This window comes from Nothobranchius furzeri, chromosome 2 (genome assembly GCF_043380555.1).
Source record: "Nothobranchius furzeri strain GRZ-AD chromosome 2, NfurGRZ-RIMD1, whole genome shotgun sequence".
NCBI classification, from domain to species: Eukaryota; Metazoa; Chordata; class Actinopteri; order Cyprinodontiformes; family Nothobranchiidae; genus Nothobranchius; species Nothobranchius furzeri.
In genome coordinates this window covers 12,894,052-12,918,083 of record NC_091742.1, presented here as the reverse complement: position 1 = coordinate 12,918,083, position 24,032 = coordinate 12,894,052, and the positions used below count along the sequence as shown (strand labels likewise).

General features: G+C 38.6%; 2 protein-coding genes across 3 annotated transcripts; one reads left to right on the top strand and one right to left on the bottom strand.

Moving 5' to 3' along the window:
- The first annotated feature begins 11,420 nt into the window (after positions 1-11,420).
- LOC107384232 (uncharacterized) lies at positions 11,421-13,914 on the top strand. Its single transcript, XM_070544125.1, has 3 exons — positions 11,421-11,820; positions 12,061-12,363; positions 12,704-13,914. The coding sequence occupies exons 1-3, from the start codon at positions 11,782-11,784 to the stop codon at positions 13,208-13,210; spliced, it is 849 nt and encodes a 282-aa protein (XP_070400226.1). The 5' UTR covers positions 11,421-11,781; the 3' UTR covers positions 13,211-13,914.
- Positions 13,528-19,316, bottom strand: LOC129165377 (uncharacterized). 2 transcript variants are annotated; one of them, XM_070544127.1, is made up of 8 exons: positions 18,438-19,316; positions 17,416-17,480; positions 16,350-17,341; positions 16,107-16,268; positions 15,933-16,028; positions 14,361-15,772; positions 13,918-14,162; positions 13,528-13,841 (listed from the first exon to the last, which is right to left on the bottom strand). In XM_070544127.1, exons 3-6 carry the CDS (start codon positions 16,509-16,511, stop codon positions 15,464-15,466), a joined length of 729 nt encoding a protein of 242 aa, XP_070400228.1. In that variant the 5' UTR covers positions 16,512-17,341; positions 17,416-17,480; positions 18,438-19,316; the 3' UTR covers positions 13,528-13,841; positions 13,918-14,162; positions 14,361-15,463. The 2 variants fall into 2 exon arrangements, with proteins under 2 accessions (XP_070400228.1, XP_070400227.1); XM_070544126.1 differs by having other exon boundaries at positions 16,350-17,480.
- Positions 19,317-24,032: the final 4,716 nt, after the last annotated feature.

Genomic DNA, 24,032 nt, shown 5'->3' with positions numbered 1-24,032 from the left:
TTGTTTGCTGTTTTCTGAAGTCATTGATCTTTTTCATGATTCATTATATTATTTTGTTTTACTCACTGATGTTTCAAAGAAAATGCACAAATAATAACAAATAACCATTAAAGTCCTCTTAATCTGCTACAAGATGTCTATTTAGGCTTACTGCATTTATGTACACAATCTTTAAAAAATGAATTTATACATTTAAATGTAAAATGGTAATTTGTTTTTTATGCATAAAAAATATTTGCCATCTCCCAGACTATCCTGAGACATGCATTCCCTATCTGTTGATGTAACATACAAACAGCATCAATTAATTTTTAATGATTATTTTTATGAAAACATACTTCATCAGTAAATTGTACATTTGTTAAGCACCATTTCATCCATGTCTCTCTGAAGTCCAAGGGTCAAGAGGTCACTTCTGAAATTTACCTAATTTTACTTTCTGTATTATCTCTTGATGTTATTAGTTCCATCACAGGATGCTGCTCTTGTCTCAAACAGATTGGATGTGATGTGTGCCCAAGATGGTACCACCAAAAGTGCCTGAGTAATCCACCAAAAGGAAAGAAAGAGGAATATGTCTGTGAAGCATGTCTGCAAAAACACTGTATATGGTTTGTATAGCCTAAAAAGATGTTTGTACCTATTTCTGTGGTTAATTGAAAAAGGTTTCTTGAAATGTTTCTCCTATTTTAACTATAAATCCTTCTAGCTGTTATATTTATAACAAGAAACAGATATTCGGACAGAATATTTTCATGTTTATTTGAATATGATTGTGGAAGACACCCAGCATCATAATAAATAAAGTAATATTTAGGTAAATTTAACCCTTTATAGGTGACCAGGACACTGTGATCAATTTTTGGCAAGGGAAATTATAATTTTTTGCCATTTTTGGGGTGTTTATGAATGTGGAAGAGACCCAGCATCCTGTGATGAGACTAATAACATCAAGAGATAATAAATTAATAGTTAGGTCAATTTAAACCTTTACACGTGACCAGGACACTGTGATCAATTTTTGACAAGGGAAATTATCTTTTTTTGTTGCCATTTTGGGGTGTTTATGATGATACAGTAGACAGTATGAGTACAATAAAATCAACAGATAATACATAAAACCCTTATTTGGTCCATTTTAGCCTCCATGAAAAACTGAGCGATTCAATCACTTTTTGGCAAGTAAAATGCCATTTTAGTTGTCTACAATTAAATCATCAATAAAGAATTTAAAGATATTTTGAGGCGTTTCTTATAGGTAAACAGGAGGGTGTAGTCACTATTTGGCAAGTGACAATCTTAATTTTATGTGCTGAAGTGCTTTTTTTATCTTGTTACTTTTAAATAGAGCAAAGTAATGTATACAGTGTCATTGTAAAGCTAAAGCTTGATCAGTTTAAATACTATTTTTCAAGTAAAAATGTGCCCCAAACTAGTTAACTGTGGCTCCATGTCAAGTGGACTAAAGACTCGCTGGAGAATTGTTTATTTCCATTTATACAGCGTTTACATTCAATACAGGGTGCCATTTTACATTGTTTATTTTTTAGTATCAAGGCTGTAACATAAAGATAGCCAGTTCTTACCACAAACCATCTTTCAATCGCAAATATTGCAAAAAGGATTAATATATCCTCATTGTGAATGTTTAAGACAAATTAACACTTAAAACAACTTCCGAACTGGAAAAACTAATATCCGCGATAAACATCTGTTTAAGTACCAGAAGAGGTTACCTCTGCTTTCTGAATGTCCATATTGCTAGATATGCTGAGTTTTAAGGCGAAATCCTGGGGAATTTTGTCTAGAAATGCAATTACCCTAACTGTGCGCGATCCCACGGTGGCTAATCATTTTTTGGCAGCCAGTTGATTTATGGCACAACACCTGTTTCAGCTGCTGCTCTCACACCGGAATGAGATCTCTGAACGCCGACGCTCATATAAATAAATAATGTAATTTTTACACACGTAATCATATATCGGAGCTTTAATATAGTTAATAATTATCTCGCTTTACACTACAGTGGACGGAGCGCAGCCTCCGTGGTGAAATACCCATCTATCAGGATTATCAATAACTTGTATAAACACATCACATTTATCCCTGTCCCCGTCTTCCTCGTGAAATAAATTAACATTAATCTTACCCGGTAAAAACACGTTCGCTGCAAATCTGCTATAGCAGTCCGCTTGATTTTTTTTTTTGTTATTCAAGTTTTTTTATTAAGTTTTCCAAATTTTTACATAAAATCAAAAACAAAATACCCCACCCCCCTTACAGCACAGGCTAACTCAAAACCACTCACAACCACCATTCATAATCATTTCAAAACATGCTATCCAACAACTTTTTACCAATAAAAAACAAAAATTCATTGCAGGTTTCAAAATTTGAGTCTTTTTTTCCCTTTATTTTAGCAATTAATAGTTCATAAGATGCAATCTCCGTCATCGTTATTATCCAGTCTCTGTAAACAGGTGCCTCAAAACTTTTCCATTTACGCAGTATAACTCTAGCTGCCGAAATAAAACCTGTAAGAGCCAGGGCCCCTGCCGTTGTAGATATATTCAGTACACACGATAAGTCTCCTAATAAACTAAGTCGAGCAGTTTCCAGGAGCGGTATACCCAACCACTCTTGCATTGTAATCAATATTTTTTTCCAAAAAGGTTGAACAACATAGCATGACCACATAAAATGAATAAAGGTACCTTCCTGCCTTTTACATTTCCAGCATAAATTGTTCTTCATTAAACCAATTTTATAAAGACGAACCGGTGTAAAATAATATCTATGGATTATCTTATAATGTGTCAGCTTTCCCCGTGCTTCCCTGGTAAACCATCCCATATTGGACATTATCCTTTGCCATGAATCTCTATCCAACCTTATGCTTAAATCCCTCTGCCAAGCATGCCTTAAGCCATCATAATTTCCATATAATACTTTAGCTGCCATCTTATAAAACATAGATGCTGACTGATACTTTTCTGCCAATTTTAAATAAGAGCTGTACAACATTGTCCTCTTCAGGCAGCTCCTTAACCAAACTGTCCAAGCTACTTCTTATTTGAAAATATCTCCATAAATTACCTATATTATCCACGTTAAATTGTAGCCTCAAGTCCTGATAAGATTTCACTGTTCTATTGTCAATTAGATCCTCTAATTTTCTCATGCCCCCACGTATTCCAACATATTCCACCCTTATTGCTGGGTTATTGTCACGTTCTGCCCCTGCCCTCCTGTGTTCCTCTCCTGCCTTGATTACCCTTATTGTTCTCACCTGTCCCTCGTTAACCTGCCCATGTTTCCCTAATTAGCCCTCTGTATTTATACCACCTGTTTTGCCCCCGTCCTTGGTCAGATCATTGTTGTTGTTTGTTGGTGTTGTTCCTGTTCATCCCATCCTGCCATTAAACCATTTTTACTTAATCCGAAGCCTGCATTTTTACCTCCTGCTCAGCTCATCCACACATGGTCCGCCGTCTCCACCTCATTCAACGTGACAGTTATACCAAATTGAATATAATTGTTTATACTGGGATATCTTTAACCATTTGTGGAGTTTGATCCAGATATTTGGATTATTCTCTTTATACTCAGCTTCCTTCTTTTGTGCGCTTTTTATTTGTGACAAAGCTTTCAAAAGGGGGCAGTAAATTCTTTTTCTATAGCTACCCATCCTAAATAAGTGTCCTCTTTACCACCATGTTTTGTTAATTTAGCCACTTCAAAGGCAATATTATACAGCTCCACATTTGGCAAAGCAAGACCCCATCCCTTCTTGTTACATAGTTTTTGTTGATTTATCCTTCACTTATTGAAATTGGAATCATCACCATTTTAATGGTATTAATTTTTCCCCATAATGTTAAATTGAGTGCTTTCCATTTCTCCAGGCTGTACTTTATCTTAAGGAGAGGAGCCATATTAATGTGCATTATATCTGTTATATTAGCGCACAATTTAACCCCTAAATACGTCATCCCAGTTGAGAGCCATTTAAAATTCCCTGCAGTCACCATGGTAGAATAACAAGCTCTAGAAATGGCCATAGCCTCTGACTTATGCCAATTAACTTTATAACCCAAAATTTGAGAGAATAAATCAACTTTGTCAAGAAGAGCCTGTGTAGAAGATGTCGGTTCTGAAATCAAAGAATATCATCTGCATAAAGAAAGAGTTTGTTCTCTCCCACCTGCTTCCACCTCTTTAATCGCTCCCTCCTTTCTTATTGCAATTGCTAATGGCTCCATAAACAATATAAACAATAACGGGGGCAAAGGGTCTCCTTGTTTTGTATGTTTATGTTTATGTGCTTAGCAGACGCTTTTACCCAAAGCGACTTACAGTTTTTTTTAACCTTTAGGGCATGTGATCTGTGGGGGAAACCGGAGTACCCGGAGAAAACCCACGCACGCATGGGGAGAACGCGCAACTCCACGCAGAAATGCCGCAGCCGAGTTTCGAAACAACGACCTTCGTGTTGCGAGGCAACAGTGCTAACCACTGCGCCACCATGCACCCCTATACTGTCTAAAAAAGGGGGAAATAAAACCATTTGTAACTACAGCTGCCCTAGGCTTTAAATTGCCTTAACCTATGTAAGGAAACCGCTCCCAAATCCAAAATTTTCCTAAATATTCCATAAACACTCCCATTCTACCCGATCGAATGCCTTCTCACTCAGCATCAAGGGGGAGCCTGCCTCGTGACTCTGCGTAGTGTCCTTGCCGTTCCGGAACACCGGCTAGCTTGTTGCTACTAGCGGCTACCATACTAGCCGCCTGTTTAGCCGACCTCGTTTTCGGATTCACAGAAGACATTTTGTCGCACTTTTCTCCTACACGCTCCAGGATCCTATCGTCAATGTTAGATTACTTTAACCTCTTAGAAAGTAAGGTCCCATTCAAGAAAATCCAGGGGAAAGTGGCTGACCCGTCAGGAGGCCTTGCCTTAGGCGGCCATCATGGTCTGCGGTCGCACGTGACTCAAAATAAACATCTAATCCGCTTGATTGATCGCTGCAGTTCATCTCCGTCCTCAGTCTCCATCAAAGTTATTAAAACGAAAAAAACGAGTTGAGTTTACGTCCTTGTCTCTTAGTGCAGCCAACCACGCAGCAAGCTAAAACCATTTTACTGTCAAATCAACTAAATAAAAGCGATAAAAGGCTATATACGAACTGGCTTGTTTTGACTACCTTCACTGGAGTTTCTATGGGTGTAAACGGTCTTTTTGCCGGCCATCACGGCGAAGGCAGTCACATGATCAAATCAATTTCCCTCTGGGATTAATAAAGTATTTTTGAATTGAATTTGAATTGAGTGGCGTGACGTCACGTGCAAAGGGTCAATACATATCTATGATTCTGCCAGCATCTGCAGCACCAGAGCTGCTCTGTGCAGCACGTCCCTCAATTAAGCCCCGCCCCTATTTTGCATATTCTTTGTGACGTCATTACTCGTTGTGACGTAATCGCCCAGGAAAAATGAAACTTTTTACTGACTGGCTTAATAGACCCTTTTACTACCCACGTCATCAAAAGTTGCGCGCGCAGCCTGGCAACGAGAGTGAAGGCTTCCTCATTCACACTCGATACTAAAACAGCGTTTTAAACCCTTTGTTTTGAAGTTCTGAGCACATAAAAATGTCGGGTTGTTGCGTGTATGGATGCCGTGTAGGATTATCGTTGTAGGAGACTATTTTCATGATCTTTTCACAGTCGCGTCAGTTATACAAGATACGACTCATCGGTGATCTCTGATTTATAAATGGTTAACTAAACGTTTCAATTGCAGGTCAGCATCTACAAGCATTTCACTGTAAGCCTCCCGATTCTCACCCATCTGAAACCACGTATCGTTGCTTAACGTTCTGCAACAACGTTTCACTAGTAAATGTTTGAAGATTCACTTGAAGCCTTAAACAGCTGCACTTATTCAATAATTTCACTTTCTAAAGGTCGTGTAAACTAGGATAAAAGCTCTGGCTCTGTTTAGGGTCAAGCTTGGCCGTAGCTGCGTACGTAGCCACGATGAATTATATCTGTTTAGCTCTCATCTGTCTTATGACAAGACCTCTAACTTTGTGTTAACTAACAAAGCCATGCTTCCTCAGAAGATAAATTAGAATATAAGATCTAAGTTGACTATGTCTAATACTACCGAATGTAAAGGAAGTTTGAGCCGCTCCTATTGTAAATGTTACAGTGATCTGGGTTAGGATCTGGTCCCCTAAAGGGTTTCTTTATGTACACATTGTGTCTAATGGGTTTGTTTATGGGGGGGAGTTTAACAAATCCACCTTTGTATCGGAAAGGTGCAACGTCTGTGGGTCTGACGTCAAACTGCTTAGAAAATGTGGGCGTACCGGGAGTATTTAATTCAGTTTGTACCTTCCTTTGCCACATTTTAAGATCTGATGATGGACATTGCGCCTTATTGTCATATACTTTCTGAGGTACGTTTCGTATTTCCGTAAGATACTTCTCACGCAACAAAATGTTAGTCTCCTTTTCTACTTTCAATTCTGTCTTGGTTTCATCCAATTCCTTTTGCAAGCCATCTATTGTCTTTTGTTTGTGATGAAGATCTTTAAACATACCTATTTTAACTTAATTCATTTCTTCTATCTGCCGTTGTAGTTGTTTAAAATCTATACGTGACTTTTCACGCTCGTCCTGGGCTATTTTTAAGTCTCGACTGGTTTGCCACAGCTCATCATTCATAGCCTCACATTTCTTGGTCAGGTTTTGTATGGCCACGACTTTCTCCCTGTTGGCTACGTGTCCTGTCGTTGTAAATCTGCATTTAGCTTTTGAAGACTATGGATTTCTTTTTTTGCATCCAATAAATCATTCTCAAATGATTGGTTCGATAACTTACAGTTTTCCAAATCAACCTTGAGTTTCTGTATCATCTTTTCTTTAACACATATTTGCCCTTTGAGACTGATTCTCTTTTTTTTAAGTGCACGAACTGTTTTATTTAAAGTCGATTTTTTTGATGTGAGCGTTTTGTTATTTTCCTTGATGGTCTGAATTCTATCTTTTAGGGTCCTTTGATCAAGAGTCATTTTGTTCAGTTTTTTTTCACATATTTTAAGATATTTATTCTCCTGTTTGAGTTCTTTAATAGATTCCTCCTGTTGCGAGATCTTGTTTCTTAAACCAGCCATCTCTTCATTTGCTTTTTGAATTTTAAAGTCATTATCTAAAGCTTTTTGTTTCATATCTTTTTCATACTTCTCATTCGATTGTAAATTTTCGGTAGCTTGTTTCTCTTTCAGTAACAGAATTACTTGTTCATAATCCGTGACTTTTCGAGATAATTCATTTATTTCCCTCTCCAGTTCCTTGTTGCGTTTAAATAATTCCACGTAAGATGCAGGCATAGTTGATTTCTGACAATCCGATTTGCTATGTTCAGAGACGCGACTCCTTTGATGTCCAAAGGTGGTTTGATCTCATGACAGCTTTGGTGCTAAAGATAAAGGGCTTAGCAAGCGCACGTACAGACGTGCGCGCGCACGTACAGGCGCACGTTCGGACGCACGCGCACACACAGACGCGCACGGGCGCACACACAGACGCCCACCAGTCATCATCATATATCTTGTACCACATAATTGTTAATCTGAAGCTACATCATAGAAACGCTTCCTCTTTACCTTCACTTGTCAGAGAAGAGTTTACTCAAAGCTTCATACTCCATCATGTGACTCACTACCTCCGCTCCGGTCGGGTTTTTTATTTTTTTAACTCCATCTCGTTCCCTCTCACCCTCTCTATCTCTCTCAGACACGCACACCTTAATCAACATTGTTTTGTTTAACTTTGTGTGGGAAAATGCCAAGAACGTTAAGAAAAAAATCAGTTTAATCAAATTAAAATGAAAAAAATATATACATAAATTTGTGTCTGGTTCTAGCATTTCATATTTCCTAGTTCCTACTGCATGAGTTCCACTTGTTCTGTAACAGTTCCTTTACTGTTGTGATCAAAAATATTTAATCTCAATTCTGAGGCTGCTCTGTAAATAGTTTTCAAATGAACAATACACATATCAACTTCTGATCATTCCATATCAATTTCAGACTTAAAATAATATGATGATGTAAACCACGCCCATTCCGAGTACAGACACGGATACAGATAATTTAAATGGTTGAACAGATACAGACAGTGGTGTACTCGCTCATCACTACTTGTTAGTATCAACATAAGCTGTTCAGACGGAAGTCTGCTCAATTTTTACTGGCAAGCAAAATTATATTTCTGTACATTAATTTGCTGCTTGAATAGGGCAATGCTGTGTATTACTATAATGCTGCAGGGTCAAAAGTTAGTTGAAATATTGCTGCGTTTACATCAAGGCTGACTTGGACCCACCCAGTATAAAGCAGCCGTCCTCAATAAATGGCCCGCAGGCCGGACCATTCTTTGTGGACATTCTTCGTGGATGCTTTGGCTGACCTCATCAGGTCAACTGGTTTAATTTTAATGTGGTTAAAATTAAACTACAAACCATTGTAGTTTGATTATCTGGTCAATTCAGTTCTGTTCAACTACAACGAAGGAGCAAGATAAGGACGTAACTCGTTCTTTATTTGATCCTGCCGCCTGAAACTCTTGGAGAAACTGTCTGATGTGGACTTTGTGGTGGAGTCAGATTATTCTGGGTTTTTTTTTTTTCAACTTTTTCTGAACTTTTCTCTGAATGTGAGAGGAGGTCAATGAGTCCTGCTACAGGATGGATTTCAAAAGGGGGCATGTCTTGTTTCCAACTAATGCAGAGACTTTCTGGTGCTGGAAGTTTGATTTTTGGGCTCATGCATTATGCCATCACCAGAATTTACAACGTGCAATTTTCTTTTGATTACCTCAGGCAGGCTCATGGATGCGTCGCCACATTGGAGACAGGAACAAGCGCTATTCAGCCAAAGTTTCATAATCAGGGAACATTCTGTAAGTGACAAGTCTCTGAGAGACAGGGTTTGGAAAACACTAGCATCAGTGAGAGGGATCTTCCCATATGCACTCTGGGTCTGCTGCTGCCTTTAACGGACTCACTCCAAGCCCCTCCACATCTTCGGCTCGCTGTCCGCCTTACATGCATCCTAGCTAGCAAGCTGTGCTAAGCAGTGTCTAGTATAATGCTCAGATGTTGATGGGAATCTTCTCTTTATTGATTTAGCTACCTCCTCGATGTGCGTAACGATTAAATTATCAGCGTATCTACGTGCGTCAGGGTGTCTTTCAAAACAACCAACAGCCTTGAGGTTTCTCCGACCCAAAAAGTAAATAAATAAATAATAAACGATCAAATTACGGAAAATATCCGGTCAATGCGAACTCTGCTATTTGCCTATTTTGCCTTCTTGTGAAGATTGTTGCAAAGGAAACAATTAAATTTGATTAACACCAGAGCCATGCACACTGAGCTGTTATTTCCGTCAATGTACATGAGTGAAAAATGAGTGTTCTTCTTTGGGTGTTTAGCATTTTTACAGTCATTGAACCACTTTCACTGCACTCACCACATACTCTCTTATCAGGTTCTCATGGTCTTCACTGAGGTACACACAAAGGCCTTTCACATCCAAGGTCAACGTCATCTTCCTATCGGATGTGGGACAGTTTTAATTTTAACTAGTACATTTTCTTAACGAGGATAGTTTGAATTGCATTTTCAAATCTCACATCTGTCATGTGGTCCATTATACTTTGCAGACGTTTGCCATTCTGTCCACCTCTTTTTTTGTAGAGTGCAAGCAGTTTTGGAGAAAGAATGTGTCATGACTGAGGGAAGTTTCCTGACCCAAGACATGCAGAATTCACACTAGGAGACGTAGGTAGGAAAAAAATAAATGTTTTATTTTAAGGAGAACTAAAGGTGCACCGCCAGACGTGGCGGTGATGTTGAGCCCAGCTCCGGGGCTGGGTCTGTTGAGACAAACACTGTCAGTGTTGGGCAGCGGGGAATAGAATTGCAGGACTCAGTTTGTAGTGGATCTTACTGTGGGGGCTGAAATCCAGAGCTTGGGAGGGTAGCCAGGACTGGGGTGAGCAACGTCAGCGTGAATCCAAAATCCAAGGGAGGTGAGCGGTGGGAGAGCGGGTCGGTCCGGGTGAGGAGGGAGATCAGGCTTGGAGATGAAAAACCAGGTTATTGCAGGAAAGGTTTGTGGTGAGAATTCCTGATGAAGGGAAGGCAGAGGTCATCAAAAACCAACAATGACGACGGACAAATATAAGGCTAGACTAAAGCTGTAGTTTTCTATAGTGGCAAGAGCTACCCAAGTTGAGTAATCTTCCGGCAAGGTGAAGTGATCTCCAGCTCCTTTTAACCACATGAAGTAGATGAGGGAAATCATCGCAGCTGGCCGCTCTCCGGAGCCGCCCACCTGCAATGACTTAAGGTGATTAGAGGAATGTGCAGACTCACCCCAGATCCTGACAGAATGTCGAGCTGCGAAAGGAACCGGGACTGAAGTGGCAGGGTAGTGATTCTCTTGAACTCAGCATTTATCTGGACAACCAAGACAAAATTTTCAGTCAACATTTATAAAACAACTTTAATTTACATAAACTATTTTATTTACCTCCAACATATTAAAGAGAGCCGGCCATCGTTCCTGAACATCTTGAACCATGGGTGTTTCGCGAACAACCTCCAATCTTCTATAAGAGAAGGTCTTGCCCATTTTCTGCCTCACTACTTCCTTATTGTTTCTCTTTTTTACATCTGATAGAAGCTGTACTCGAAGCTTTTCTAAGCTTTCCTCTGACTCTCCTATTGGATAAGGAGGGCAGTAGTTCACTTCAGATCGTCTTGGCTTTTTAGTGGCAAAGACAGGGCCTTTTCCTTGTGGCTCAGTGCATTGACAGTTACTTCATGACAACCAAGTTTTCGTAACTGACTGCGATAGATTGCTAGCTTGTTTTTCAAACGATGTTTCCGTCCACACTGTAAAACATGATAAGTTAAGCTAACTCAAATGATTTGGGGAAACCAATTGCACAAATTGATTTAAGTTTTGTAACTCAAACTATTTGAGTTTATTTAATTATGCGAGTAGATTCTAATTAATTCAATACAATTATGATACGTTAACTCAAATGGTTATGTTTATCAACTATTTTTATTTAGTATAGTCAACTTAAACCTTTAAATAAGTGGCACTAAAATGCCATATATATTTTAACTTATTTAAAATGAATTCCTCTTTCATAATCCGACTGAGTTAAATTAACTTGAATGGTTCTTAGTTGAATAACTAAAGTTACTCAATTCAACTGGGGAAACCAATTGCACCAAACCGTATTAGTAGTATTAACACAACAACAAACTCGGACTTTCTCCATTCAGTTTTATTAACTTGAACTGCAGAAAAAACAGAATGATAACAACTGCACATTTTTCAAATTTGCTAAATGCTTTTTTCCACTGTGTGTACATAAAATGTTCCGTGAGAATAATTCCAGTATTTTTAGTTGCCATTAACCATCATGACCTGAATTTTAATTAAGAATATCCAGATTTATTGACATGCACCTAACGAAAATGCAAACAAAGCTTAAAGGCCCCGTGTGTGAAATTCACAGAAATCATAGTAAAAAGATCCGACTCTTTAGCACCACGCAGTTTAGAGTCGGTATTGCAGCTATTGGAGCCCCCGAGGATCAAAAAGGGTTTTTTTTAATCATTATTTAAAACTTTATTAACAAATATAACAAATACAATACAAAATCGTGTTGCTGTAAACGGCAGCATGTCATCATCTAATTCCAGCTTTCAAGTCAGAGAACAGGTTAGTTGTTTTCATCTAACTTATTTTATTAATTTAAATATAAATAGGTTTTGAATAAGAAAAACTTTTTTATGTCAGTTATGTTTGCTAATAGCAAACGGCAGCTAGTTAGTGATGACTTCTGACTACAAAAAATGACAATATTTTGTTCATTTTATTTGAGAAATGTTATATTTCTATTTGCCATTTTGGAAATATACAAGGTAGTGTAGTCTGTAATTGTTTTCTCTCCGTAAACAGAGTCAGATATCATCCGATGGTTCATCAGTGGAGACAGACAGAGGACGAGGGAGAGGAAGAGGGCGAGGAAGAGGGAGAGGACAGACGTGTGCCAGCGCACAGAGAGGCAGTGGTGTTAGACATGCGACAGAAGCAGGGCAAGCATCCCAAGATGAAGGAGCCGAATTTGCTCAAACCAGCCGCAACGTCCCACGCACAAGAGGAAGAGGCAGAGCTGCAATAAAGTCTAGAAGATCGGCGCTTTCAAGAGCTCATGAGGAGAGAGTCGAGGAGCTTCAAAGGGAAAGAAGAGCAGAAATTGAGGTTTGTGTAAGATAATGAGCAAATTAATAATTATCTGGGTCAATATATGCCGTCCTGTCACTCATTTCATTCATATAAGTACATAGGGTAATTCTATTTAACCGTATAGCAAGTGTTTGGAATTATATGTAGTTTTGTAAAACATTCAGTGTCCTACTTCTTTCCTAATACATATTATTTGTTTTTGATAGTACCTTTATTTTAGGAATTAGCCATTTAATATATATAGTATTAATCAGCTACTCTTATAAACTTGTTAAAACATTTACAAAACATTGCTTTTTACTGTAATTCAATTAACATAATCTTACAAAAATTCTAATCCTACTTTTCCCCCCAGCGCCTTGTACAGGGCATGAGCCTGGAGGACCACCGTCATCTCACCTCTCAACTTTTGGAAAGACAGCCAGGTCTGGTTTTTGATGTTTTGTTGAACAACCAACGCCGAGATAGGCACACCACACCCGTGCAGGCCCCTGCGTTAACATGGTGTACTTGTGGCAATTGCACAGATATGCCAACAGATGCAGAGCGCAAATGCTGTGGACAACACTCTGTAAACTGTATAAGCCTTCTGCCCCATTTTAGACTTTACTGTTTGGATGAAGGTGTCCTGAGGATCCATCGTCAGTACAGAGCAGACCTCACCGTATTAGGACAGATTAGGGAACCAGGCGATGACAACAGGGAATACAGGTATGCTGCCTACCGGCACTTCATTTTCTGGCAGCATGGGTCACTTGGACATGGAAATCGAAGAGTCATCCCAAGTTGCTGTGTGGTCAAAATTAGGGAGAAATTTCCAGACCCTCATGGACAGTATACTGGTTTTCTTCCGGGAGTGTAACTGGTCAAAAGTTTACATGGGTTGTTGAAGTGTTTCTGATATTTTGTACACCTTTATATTGTAATTTATTATGTTGAATAAGTATTTTAAATAAATATTTTTTGAAACCCCAATGTTAGTGTTGTACAATAATGACAAATTTAGAGGTGGCTACTCTTCAGCCATGTATACTCTTGTAATGTGAAAAAAAAACACATCTTTACAACTCTATAGTTTTGCATTACATTAGTGAGCTATTAATTTACACTCTTACAGGGTCAAGTCATGAAACAAAAAATATGTAATTTTCTGAAAGACATAAGAAATAAAGAAATTAGTACAGATGCACTTTTATTTGAATTAACCTTATTCAGAGTTTTAACAGACAAATTTGGAACACATTTTAATCTTGAAACATGATTTTACACACTTTAGAATAATAAAGAATAGATCTAACGTAAAAGACTGTGCAGAATTTATGTGCTACTTCAAGTAAAAACAACAACATGTTAGCACAGTAGGAAAGACATCAAAGTGCAATATCTACATTTTTATGTACATTACATTAGTAACACGCAGCAGGTATAGAATACTCCATGTAAATGTAGACAAGATCGTCACTGGAGGCCTGTAGCTGTGTTGAGTTCTGATACTGTGAAAAAAGTATTGTAAGACAAGTGTAGGTAAAGAACTGAGCTGTAGTCAAAGGATGCTAAAATGACACATACCAAGACCTCGGCTGACTTGGATCTGCACTAGCTCCGAAATAGGTGGTGGAGCGATGGGTGGCACAAGACCGAGCCGTCTGGGGTCATCATCCCTCATTGATCTGGTACGAGGCATCCCGACTCCTCTCGCCAACCTCTCGTTGATTATATTTGATTGGAGTACTGGAATGTATTCGTAGCCCTTTTCTGATTTTAGTGAATACACACTGTACCTTTTGGCATTCTTATTGTACTTCCGTTTGAATCTAAAAAATAGGACAATTGCATAATGAATTTCTGTCACGACAATGGGACAAACTTAAATAACGTGTAGTAACATTTTAAGATGGTGTGCTACATTTTTGGCACTAGTTAGCATGAGCTCTTTCCCAAACTCTAGCTTACTCCACACAAACTTTGTGTCACAAAGCACACAACTACTACAATGAAGAAATTAAACACACATTTTTAACTTATCTGTCCAAAAGGAAGGTAGCAAGCTCAGCGTGTCTACTGAATCCCTTTTGTAACATGAGGTCTCTCCATCTTGGGAAGGCAACTCCTATATTTACTCTGGTTTTCTCATGACGCCGGTCTTGTTCACTTTTCAAAATCCTTTTTCTTTTACTTGGATGAGACAAACTATCCCGTTTCTCAAGTTTGCTTGAAGAATATGTGTGATCCTCCATCGCTAGAAGTACGGTGTGGCTAGTTTCTTCTTCTTCTTAGTTACTTTGTCAGACTGCATGCTTACAAGGCGCACTTCTGCCCCCTGCTGTTTCTTTGAGGTTACATCATTTAAAAACGCAAACATCAAATGCGAAGCTTAATATGTTGTATGTCCCTAAAAGGTCACTGTATTTTAAGATGGCGCATGCCATATGGAGCACCGGTCTGCTTCTTTTGTCTAAAATATTAAAATATAAAGCTAATAATAATGTTTAGAATAAATGCTTGTTTGAATTATCATTAAAAAAACAAATTTGAGAATGTGATACAAGAAATTTGATAACTTATAAGATGAAATATCACACATTGGGCCTTTAACTACAAGGATGTCATCAGCCATTATTAACACATACTGTAGGAATACAATATTAAATTTCAACGCTGTTATTGTACAACAGTTTGCTTAAAGATTAGTGTCCTCAACTGCTGTGGCCAAACCTCAATGGCAAAATGGAAAGATGTCATTTGACAATAAAACATAGTGATTACAAATGTCAATTTGGACTGATCATCAGTTATTGAACTTTGAAACTTGCTGACATGAACCTAAATACAAATATATCATAGAGGAACAATGACAAGTGTTTATGAATATTGTAAGAATGCAATAGATGAAGTCAATATAAACATATGTAAAAAAAATCTTCAAAGATACTTGTGGCCTCCCAGTTTACCTTAAAAGTGTATCACAAAAATGTCAAGTATTTGAAATGTTTCTTTATTAGCTTTCAGCATATTGCTGTTTTAGAAGGCTGAGAACATGGACATATAAAACTATTGACTTGAAGCCATTCAAAGATTAATGAACAAGCAAGAACATGTGAAAAACAAACCCCATCTACACCAGCTCATTTTTCAGTGTCTGTAATTTTGGTCTGAGTTGCTTTCTCTCATCGTCTAGCTTCAGCAACACTACTTGAATGAACTCAAAAAAGCTACTACACTTCACAGGATAGCTGAGATGCAGAGCATATATTAGCCCAAACAAACACACCAAAGCATCAGTCCATCTGTAATGAGTCATTACAACCTGATCTTCAAGAACAACGAACACTTGGCGTGGTGAGAAAGGAACTCCAGCAGGCACGTCCTCTTCACCCACATCAGCAACCAGCGCAAGTGCAGCTTCATGGAACTCCATTTCATCCTGTCACACATCAAAAGTATTGATGAGAAATATTTATGTCATAGATATAAAGAACACAAATACAAATAGCCAGATACCTTAAATTTTTTCAAATTGTATGTATTACCACTTTTTTGTCATTTCAATAGGAAAATTATTGCAATTCCCAAGTATAACATACCTTGCATGTTTTGAAAATGCCTGAAGAATCCTCCTTGAGGTAAATCGGCAGGCCAGCCAGGGCTGCTGTTCTTGTTGTGCAGATGTCATTCTTGTCCTTAAAGGACAAAAAATATATAAAACATGACAAATGGGACTACCATGCAAACAGTAGAGTGAAAGTATTTTTAAGTACCTGTTGCTCATATTCCAACAACAGCTGGTCCATGTTTTCACCAACCCGTCCAGTTTTCTTCTTTTTGTAAAGTCCAATCAGCCGAGGAGCATATTCATCCAGTGCAGCATAAAAAACATGTGGTAGATGAAGATTGGTAATCCGGTGAAATTCACAGTAGAGCTGAAGAGAATAAACCAAAAATGATATGAAAAAAAATGCTGTATACTTTATAAGCAGTAAATTTAATATAGTTGTACTTACCTGTGTCTCATTAAAGAGAGCTGGCCATCTGTCCTTAAGCTCTGATACAGGAAGAGAAGATGTAATGATCTCTTCACGTCTCAGGGAAAAAGTGCGCATCATGTGCTGATGAATGAGTGGAATGTCCCTTTCAGCAGAGGTCTTCCGGAACTCTTCTATCATCTCAACCCTCCTTTTCTCCAGAGACTCTCTTGTTTCTCCAGAAGGACAACTGGGAAGGAAGTTGACCTCACCTCTCTTAGGTCTTTTAATATTGGCTCTTGGTGCAGCTCCTTCTGGGTTTGTTCTGCTGCGTTTTCCAGAGTTTACAGCAACATCTCTGATGCCGGCTTTGGCCAACTTCTTTCTTTGGTTTCCTATTTTGTGTCTCAAACTATTCTTCCATCCTTCCCAACCAGTGTCAGAATTGTTCTCCTTCAGACAGGGATGCTTTTCAACTAAAGCTTTTGCAGCCTTTCCAATCTGTGTGCTACTAGGATATGCCTTCAGTTTAAAAATTTTCTTCCCCCATTACCTCGAGTATGTTGTGTTTTTGATCTCTAGGAAGTCTAATTAGTTTCCCATCTTTTTCAAATGCTGCATTACCTTCCTTTAGCACATGTTCAACCTCATAAGAAAATTTTGGAACAATAAAAACCTCTGGCCACCGACATACGCTCTGGTGAATCTATGGCATCAGTGCTATCGTTCAGAAGACTTGTCTCACTAGTGCTGGTTGAAATCAAGTCCAGCTCCACTAATCTGATTATTTTAACCGATGCTGTGCTTGGGAGGTGTTCCATTTCAACCAAATTACACAATGCATGATCAAAATCTGGATCTTCAAACTGAAGCCTAAAGTCAAAAGTCAACTTTAGCCTAGTTTTGATTTCATCTATGAGGGCCTGTACACTGCTTGGGCGAGATGGCAGAATAAGTCTTTCAGCATTATCATTATCAAGGATGACCCTTAGCTTCAGTCTCTCTGTTGCCTCCATCTGAAGTTGTAGGTCCTGTAACATACAGGATTCAAATAATATAGCGACATTTCAACACACTCAGAGTTCTCATGCCATGTATGCATTACCTGTACACTGGCAGAAGGGCTGGGGAGATCCGCTGATATTTCAGTTCTGTTTCTTTAGTCAGACACTGGAATGAAATGTTTTGTTGTTAGAATTAGTTCATTTGCAATCTTATAAGCAAAATGTGGCAGGTGGTCAGACAGCTGGCACACAGATTTGACACTACGACTCTCCGGTATATGCTCGACTAGTTCGTATGACCTCAAGTGCTCAACATACAAAGTGTCGTAGTCTTTTAAGAGAAAATGCATTTTGTCGCTGATGAGTAGGATGTTTCGAATCTCTTTGAACTCTGGCAAGGCTGCATAAGCACCAGTACATACAAACATGCCAATTGCAAAGCTTGTGCCATCAATTGAGATATTTTTTGTTCCATAAACTGTGTCACTGTCAACAATACCTGAGATAAATGATTGTGTATCTGCAGGTAGTGATGAGATGTACATAGACTCCATTTTGGATGTCTAACATGTGGTTTGAAAAACTTTGAGGATGACAAATAAAATGCCATCTGACTTTGATGTCGCTCTGCCAAAGTTTTTAACACATTTTTGTAGTTGTGAGTGTCATGAATAATTTCCCTCAAATCTCATTGTCCAAAGGTGGACCAAGGGACCAAAGCATTTTATCAAGTGTGGGTAATGCTCGATGTAATGATGCTTTGGCCTTAATCGAACATTAGGAAACACTTCTTGGAAGAGTTGCCGGTGGTCCAATATTTTACAAGCCAAGTACTGAATGGTCTCTTCATTAAAAATCTGAGACATGGCAAGCTGAACGACATCCTTTAACTCCATTAGCACTTCCCAAAACGTGTCTCTTTCTGGGACTTTTGAGCCAATGAGAAGAGGCAACATTATAAGCAGGGCATGATTTTCATGAGCATTCCCACCAATGGTCCCTCGACTGGCAAAATTAGTGGGTATTGGATGAGGGCGATCAACTTTGTCAGAATGTTGATATGGAAAGTGCAATATTGCTCGATTTAAGTCTTCTAATGTAAAATATTTACTGGAAATCAAACCTTTTAAGCAATGAGCTATCTCCACTGGAACAACGCCTTCAAACAGGTCGTGCAGGAGGTCAGGTGGGAAGCCTGTGACAGGATGGAAGAATGACAGATGGTCAGAAAGAACACAACTGTTTTTGACACCACAATTTCCCTCACTGCCATCGCTCTGAAGCTCTCGTAAAAGATTGTCATGAAGATCCTTTGTTCTCAGCACATAATCCCCTGTAACTGCATTTTTTGTCTGCATTTCTATTTGTGTGGCATGACAAAACCTGCAGAAATGTGTAGACCTGAAGCTCTCTGTCAGGGACCGAGCAGTAAACCTCCAGGACAATGGTATAAAAAGAATATTTTCTCCATTTATTTCATAAAGAATTAAACAAAATCAAAACAAAACCAGGCCCAAAGGAAAAAATGGCCACAAAAATAACCTTAACTAAAAGTAACAAGCAAGACTCTCTCCAAAACTGAGACACACAGGGGAATTTATACACAAAGGCTAGCCTACAGACAACGAGGAGGGGAGAGACAAGGGAAACACTAAGACAAATAGTAAATAAACCTAGGAAACTAAGTCAACAAAATATAACTACCACAAAAAGAGTTTAACTAATACATCCTAACAAAATCTGGTAAACTCAATAGAGCTTCAGAACGTCTGGTTTCTGGTTTCTTCATTATCACGCTCCCTGCTTCCAGGAGCCAGATGGAATGTTCCACTTCCTGCATGGAATTACACTGGGCGTGTCCCCTCTCTCTGCCAGTTCATCCAATCTCAGAATACAAATGAAAATAGTTAATGATCAAAAAAACTATGTGTAAGATAAATTACTAAATGTGTGCACCCATTAGTAAACATCTTACAATATTGCCAAAATGAAATAAATCAGCATATAGAAAAAGATATTTAAACAATACTAACACTGAGAAATGGCTGGAGGAACCTCCACACTCTCATTGAACCCAGCAAGCCCATGTGCGGCAAGGTTATCTGCCACAACACAGTAGACAGTGCCTTTAAGACATTCACCAAGGGTATCAATGTAGATGCCTACTTCTTCAAGAGTTTTCAGATCATTTAAGAGTGGTGACATCATTTTCTTAAACCCAAACAGGCGCACATCATTAGAGTTGCACAGGAGAGCAAGCTGAGTGCAGTGGAGAGCAGAACGGGATTTAACTGGAAAGTTTGCCAGTGTCCAATAAACTGCAAAAACTTTATGTATTTTCTTTGAAGTACCGAGTGGGTTTGCAATTTCAAAATCATCCACATAAAGCATTATCGAAAGTTTTGTTCCCTCTTGTGAGAGTAGAACATTTTCCCGGTAGTAGGATCCATCACAAAATGACATGAAATGTCCAGGTATCTGAGTGGGTGTTTGTTGAAGTTTTTCAAGGACTTCGGTTTTTTTCAACAACATTTGCAAAGATGTAAGAATTGACACATACATGTATGTGTGCTTTGATGATTCAATTAAATACTCCACAGGCTTGACATACGGAAAGTTTGCTTCATAGTAAGATTTTCTCATCTTTGCTGTTGACAGTGGTCCACCAGATGTGATACATTTATGTAAAACATTACTATCAGAAACTGCCTGACAAATGTCATCGACCAGTTTGTCAGTATATAGACAGTTATGCTTCTTCAGTATATCAACTACTGATTTTTTAATGAGAGGTTCTGTTAACAAAAACAGGTGATCAATGTGCTCAATGATAGGGCTGTAGCGAAGCCTCGACGAAGTCGACGGCTCGATTCTAAAAATTTGTCGACGTCAGATCCGGAAGTCGACACACCGCGCCCACTTGTTGCATCCCCAGGAGTTTGTAAATAGAGGAGGAATCTGCCCGTTTTTCCTCTAGTTCGCCCTCTTCTCCGCCTTCACTAAAATCTCCGCCAAATACCGAAGACCCGGAACAACGTCCGTCCACTACTAGATTATTTTCCTGTTTTGCCCCTTCGTCTCCCGGCAACGGACAACAACTTCCGGGGTCAGATGCGCTGCTTCGTGTTTATCGCAGATGTAGAAAATCACCGGGAGCGCTTCTCCCTTCATTAAGGAGCTTCTTTCAGACATGAGGAGAGCTGTTTTGGTGGTAGCAGTCTCTCCTCCGTGCTGGTCTGTTTGCTGCTGGGTGTTTTTGGTTTATTTAAACTTGGTAACTTGAACTTAACGTTGGTAAAGCTACTGTTAGCATCTTCGCTAACAGCTTCTTGCGTTGGGATAAGCTGTTACGTTTTGGTTTAGAGTTCATCTTTTTTGTGGTGTAGATCTCCCTTTTATTACATTTAGAGTGTTGTGGGTTTTCGGTTTAGTGTAAAATATCACCTGAGTTTGGTTTAACCCGTAAGACCACTCGCCTCACGCACATAAGTGACCAAAACAAAGCAGCATGGAGACACTCCATCTTCTACCACCTCTCAGGCAGCAGCCTGCACTCCCAAGTTCTACACGTCACCAGAACATAACCAACCGCAACACAATAAAAGCAGTGTTATACAAAATGGAAGGCCTGTAGTGTTTATTCTTTTACAGTAAGAATTTATCAATTTTTTTGAGGAATTTATTTGAGATTTTCTGGTTTTTGTTAATTGTGCAATAGAAAAATAATCATTAGAGTAATTTTTTAAATAGTCATTAGAATAGTCGACTATTCGATAAAATAATCGTCAGAATAATCGTTTTAAAAATAATCGTTTACCCCCAGCCCTACTCAATGATCTCCTGTGTTGCTCTCTGGGACACATGGAGAATGCTCTGCATTTTCAAGAAAAAGCCAGCTAGACTGTGCTGCAACTGCTCTTCTAAACCGTCAGTTGTACTCATTTCACTAGTGGATGCCACTTCACTTTCATCTAATGGTTCTACTGAATCAAGCTGCATAACATCCCTTTGGCCTACATTTAGGACACTTTGCACAATGCCTTCATCATAATGTGCTGAACTTTGGTGTTCTCGGCATTTGTGCACATTGAATGTTGAGTATACATTGGTTTTAAAATTGCAGTCCTTGAAAGGACATGGAACAATTTCTTTCAGTTTTAAATGCCCCCTCAGATGGATAAACATTTGCCTTTCAATAAATGGCTGCTTAAAGTTACACACAGGGCAGCAAAATCCATAATTATTAAAAGCTGGATTTGAATGGTCTTTTCTTTGTGTAGCAGTATATATTCTTGACATATGTACCTTTAATGAATTAAATGTACTAAATGTACACATGCAGGTGGTGTAGAGACAGGGTAAAGGTGAAATTGTGGAGTACTGGCCATGGTTAAGCCGGTAATGTTTCAGCAACATGACTTTTATCGCAGTAGAAAAACTACACAACTTGCAATTCCACATTTTGTCATAAATCAAAGGGTCCCCAATAAGATGTCAAGTGTTCTATATCACCTTCACTGGCCGTTTTTAGGTGTTTTATATCAACCTTTTAGTTTCTAGAACGACTTTTTGCACATTTTCAATAATCACGTCTCAATAAATATGAAAAGCTCCAGATTTCAGCCGATTAATCTTTCTACCTCTGGCTCCATCAGCTTATTGATCATCAGTATTTATAATAGATGTTAAATCTGTGTTTGAATCTGTCCAGACAGGAAGTTGTTTTAATCCCAGTCGGGTTGTATTCTGACGTGCAGCAGAATATTTAAAGTTTATGGCTTTTTATTTATATATTTATTTTTCTTTTGTTGTTTCAAAACAAATTGAGATGGCCACAGATAATAAATTTAAAAAATCTGATTTATCGAGAATGAAGTGAAAACTGAAACCAGTCTGAGATTATTTTAGATGTTCAAATTAAAACAGAATCCCACAAACATGAAAACATTTCATTTGAATAAAATTTCAGCTCTTATTACATTAAAGGTTTTCTTCAGAATAAAAGCCAGACTGCTGCTGAATAAACAGGCTGTTAACTAGATGGTGGTATTTGTGTAAAGGTGTTGAAGTCGTGTGTCCAGTAACCTGTGATCATGTGACTCTTGTGCTCTAAGATGAATAAAACTGGATGTTAAATGTTGCTCTTGCTTCCAGACTGGTTTTTATTTTACTACGGTTCAGCAAAAAACTCCTAATGTGAAAATAAAGGATTGCAGCTTTCATTTAGGCAAATCCCTTCATTTATTACCGTAGATTCATTTGATTTATTTCCTGAAAATTTTAAGGAAAAAAGAAAACAACATTAATCACCAGAATAATTTCAACATGTTACATCAAGAGTGGATTACTGTAATTCATTACTCTCAGGAAGTCCACAGAATTTGGTTAAAAGTCTTCAGCTTGTCCAAAATGCTGCAGCTAGAGATCTGATGAGAATTAAAAAGAGAGATCATATCTCTCCTGTCTTAGCTTCCCTAGATCCTCCGTCTCACATATAAAGCTCTTAACAATCAAGCTCATCAACAGGGACAACAGGGGAAGACAGCACAAAATAGTACTCAAGTGGGCCCTGTATGTACCCTCATATCCCCAGGATATTTTCTCGGTGAAAGCTGCTACAACAAATGGAGCTACGGTCACGTTCAGAAACGGAAAAAGCATGCTGGAACACCCCGATGGAACAATATTCCCTATTCATGAGAGTGGCAGACTATATTATCTACGGACCGTGAGTATTGAACCTTTGGATCACTGTAATGGTACTTACTATGTACAGACTTGGCATGAAATTATGGGACATTGCAATTGTGATGATGTTCTTAAACAACAAAACGTTGTTGATGGAAGGAAAATTAATGACAAAAATGATCAAGGTCGTAGACAATGTGAAGTGTGTATCAAGGGAAAGTTTGTGCAAGAGAGAAATAGAGAACCAGACGCTAGAGCTAAAATGGTGTTAGAACTCGTTCACACTGATATAGCCGGACCAATTAGCCCAGAATCTATAGACGGACATAAGTATGCAATATCGTTCACTGATGATTATTCCAGCGCAGTATTTGTGTACTTTTTAAAATGGAAAAGCGATGCTATAATAGCAACTGAGAAATTCCTTGCTGATACAGCACCATATGGACAAGTGAAATGCTTGCGTTCTGACAACGGGTCTGAGTATACTGGAAAAGAATACCAGTCACTGTTACGGAAAAATGGCATAAGACATGAAACGTCGGCACCATACTCACCACACCAAAATGGCACAGCTGAACGAAACTGGCGTACATTGTTTGATATGGCCAGGTGCATGCTTATTGAGTATTTTACCAAAGTCATTGTGGGTCTACGCAGTACACAGGACAGACACCAGTCCAAATGATGTGTGGAAAAAGACCAAACCTCTCACGAATGCGTAAATTTGGTACCACTTGCTATGCTTATAAGCATAAGGGAAAGCTTGACTCAAGGTGTGAAAAAGGTATTTTCGTAGGATACGACAAAAACAGTCCCGCTTACCACATATATTTCCCAAACAAAAGAATGATACAGAAACATAGACTAGTGAAATTCGTTATGAATAAAACTGAACAACAAGATGTAAGACCATCTGAGGACGAGTTTGTTATACCAAACCGAGTCAGAACAGAACAACTAACGAACCAAACCACAAAGCAGGAAGAAAGCCCAGACGCCATAGCCATAAAGGAGACTCTTATTGTAG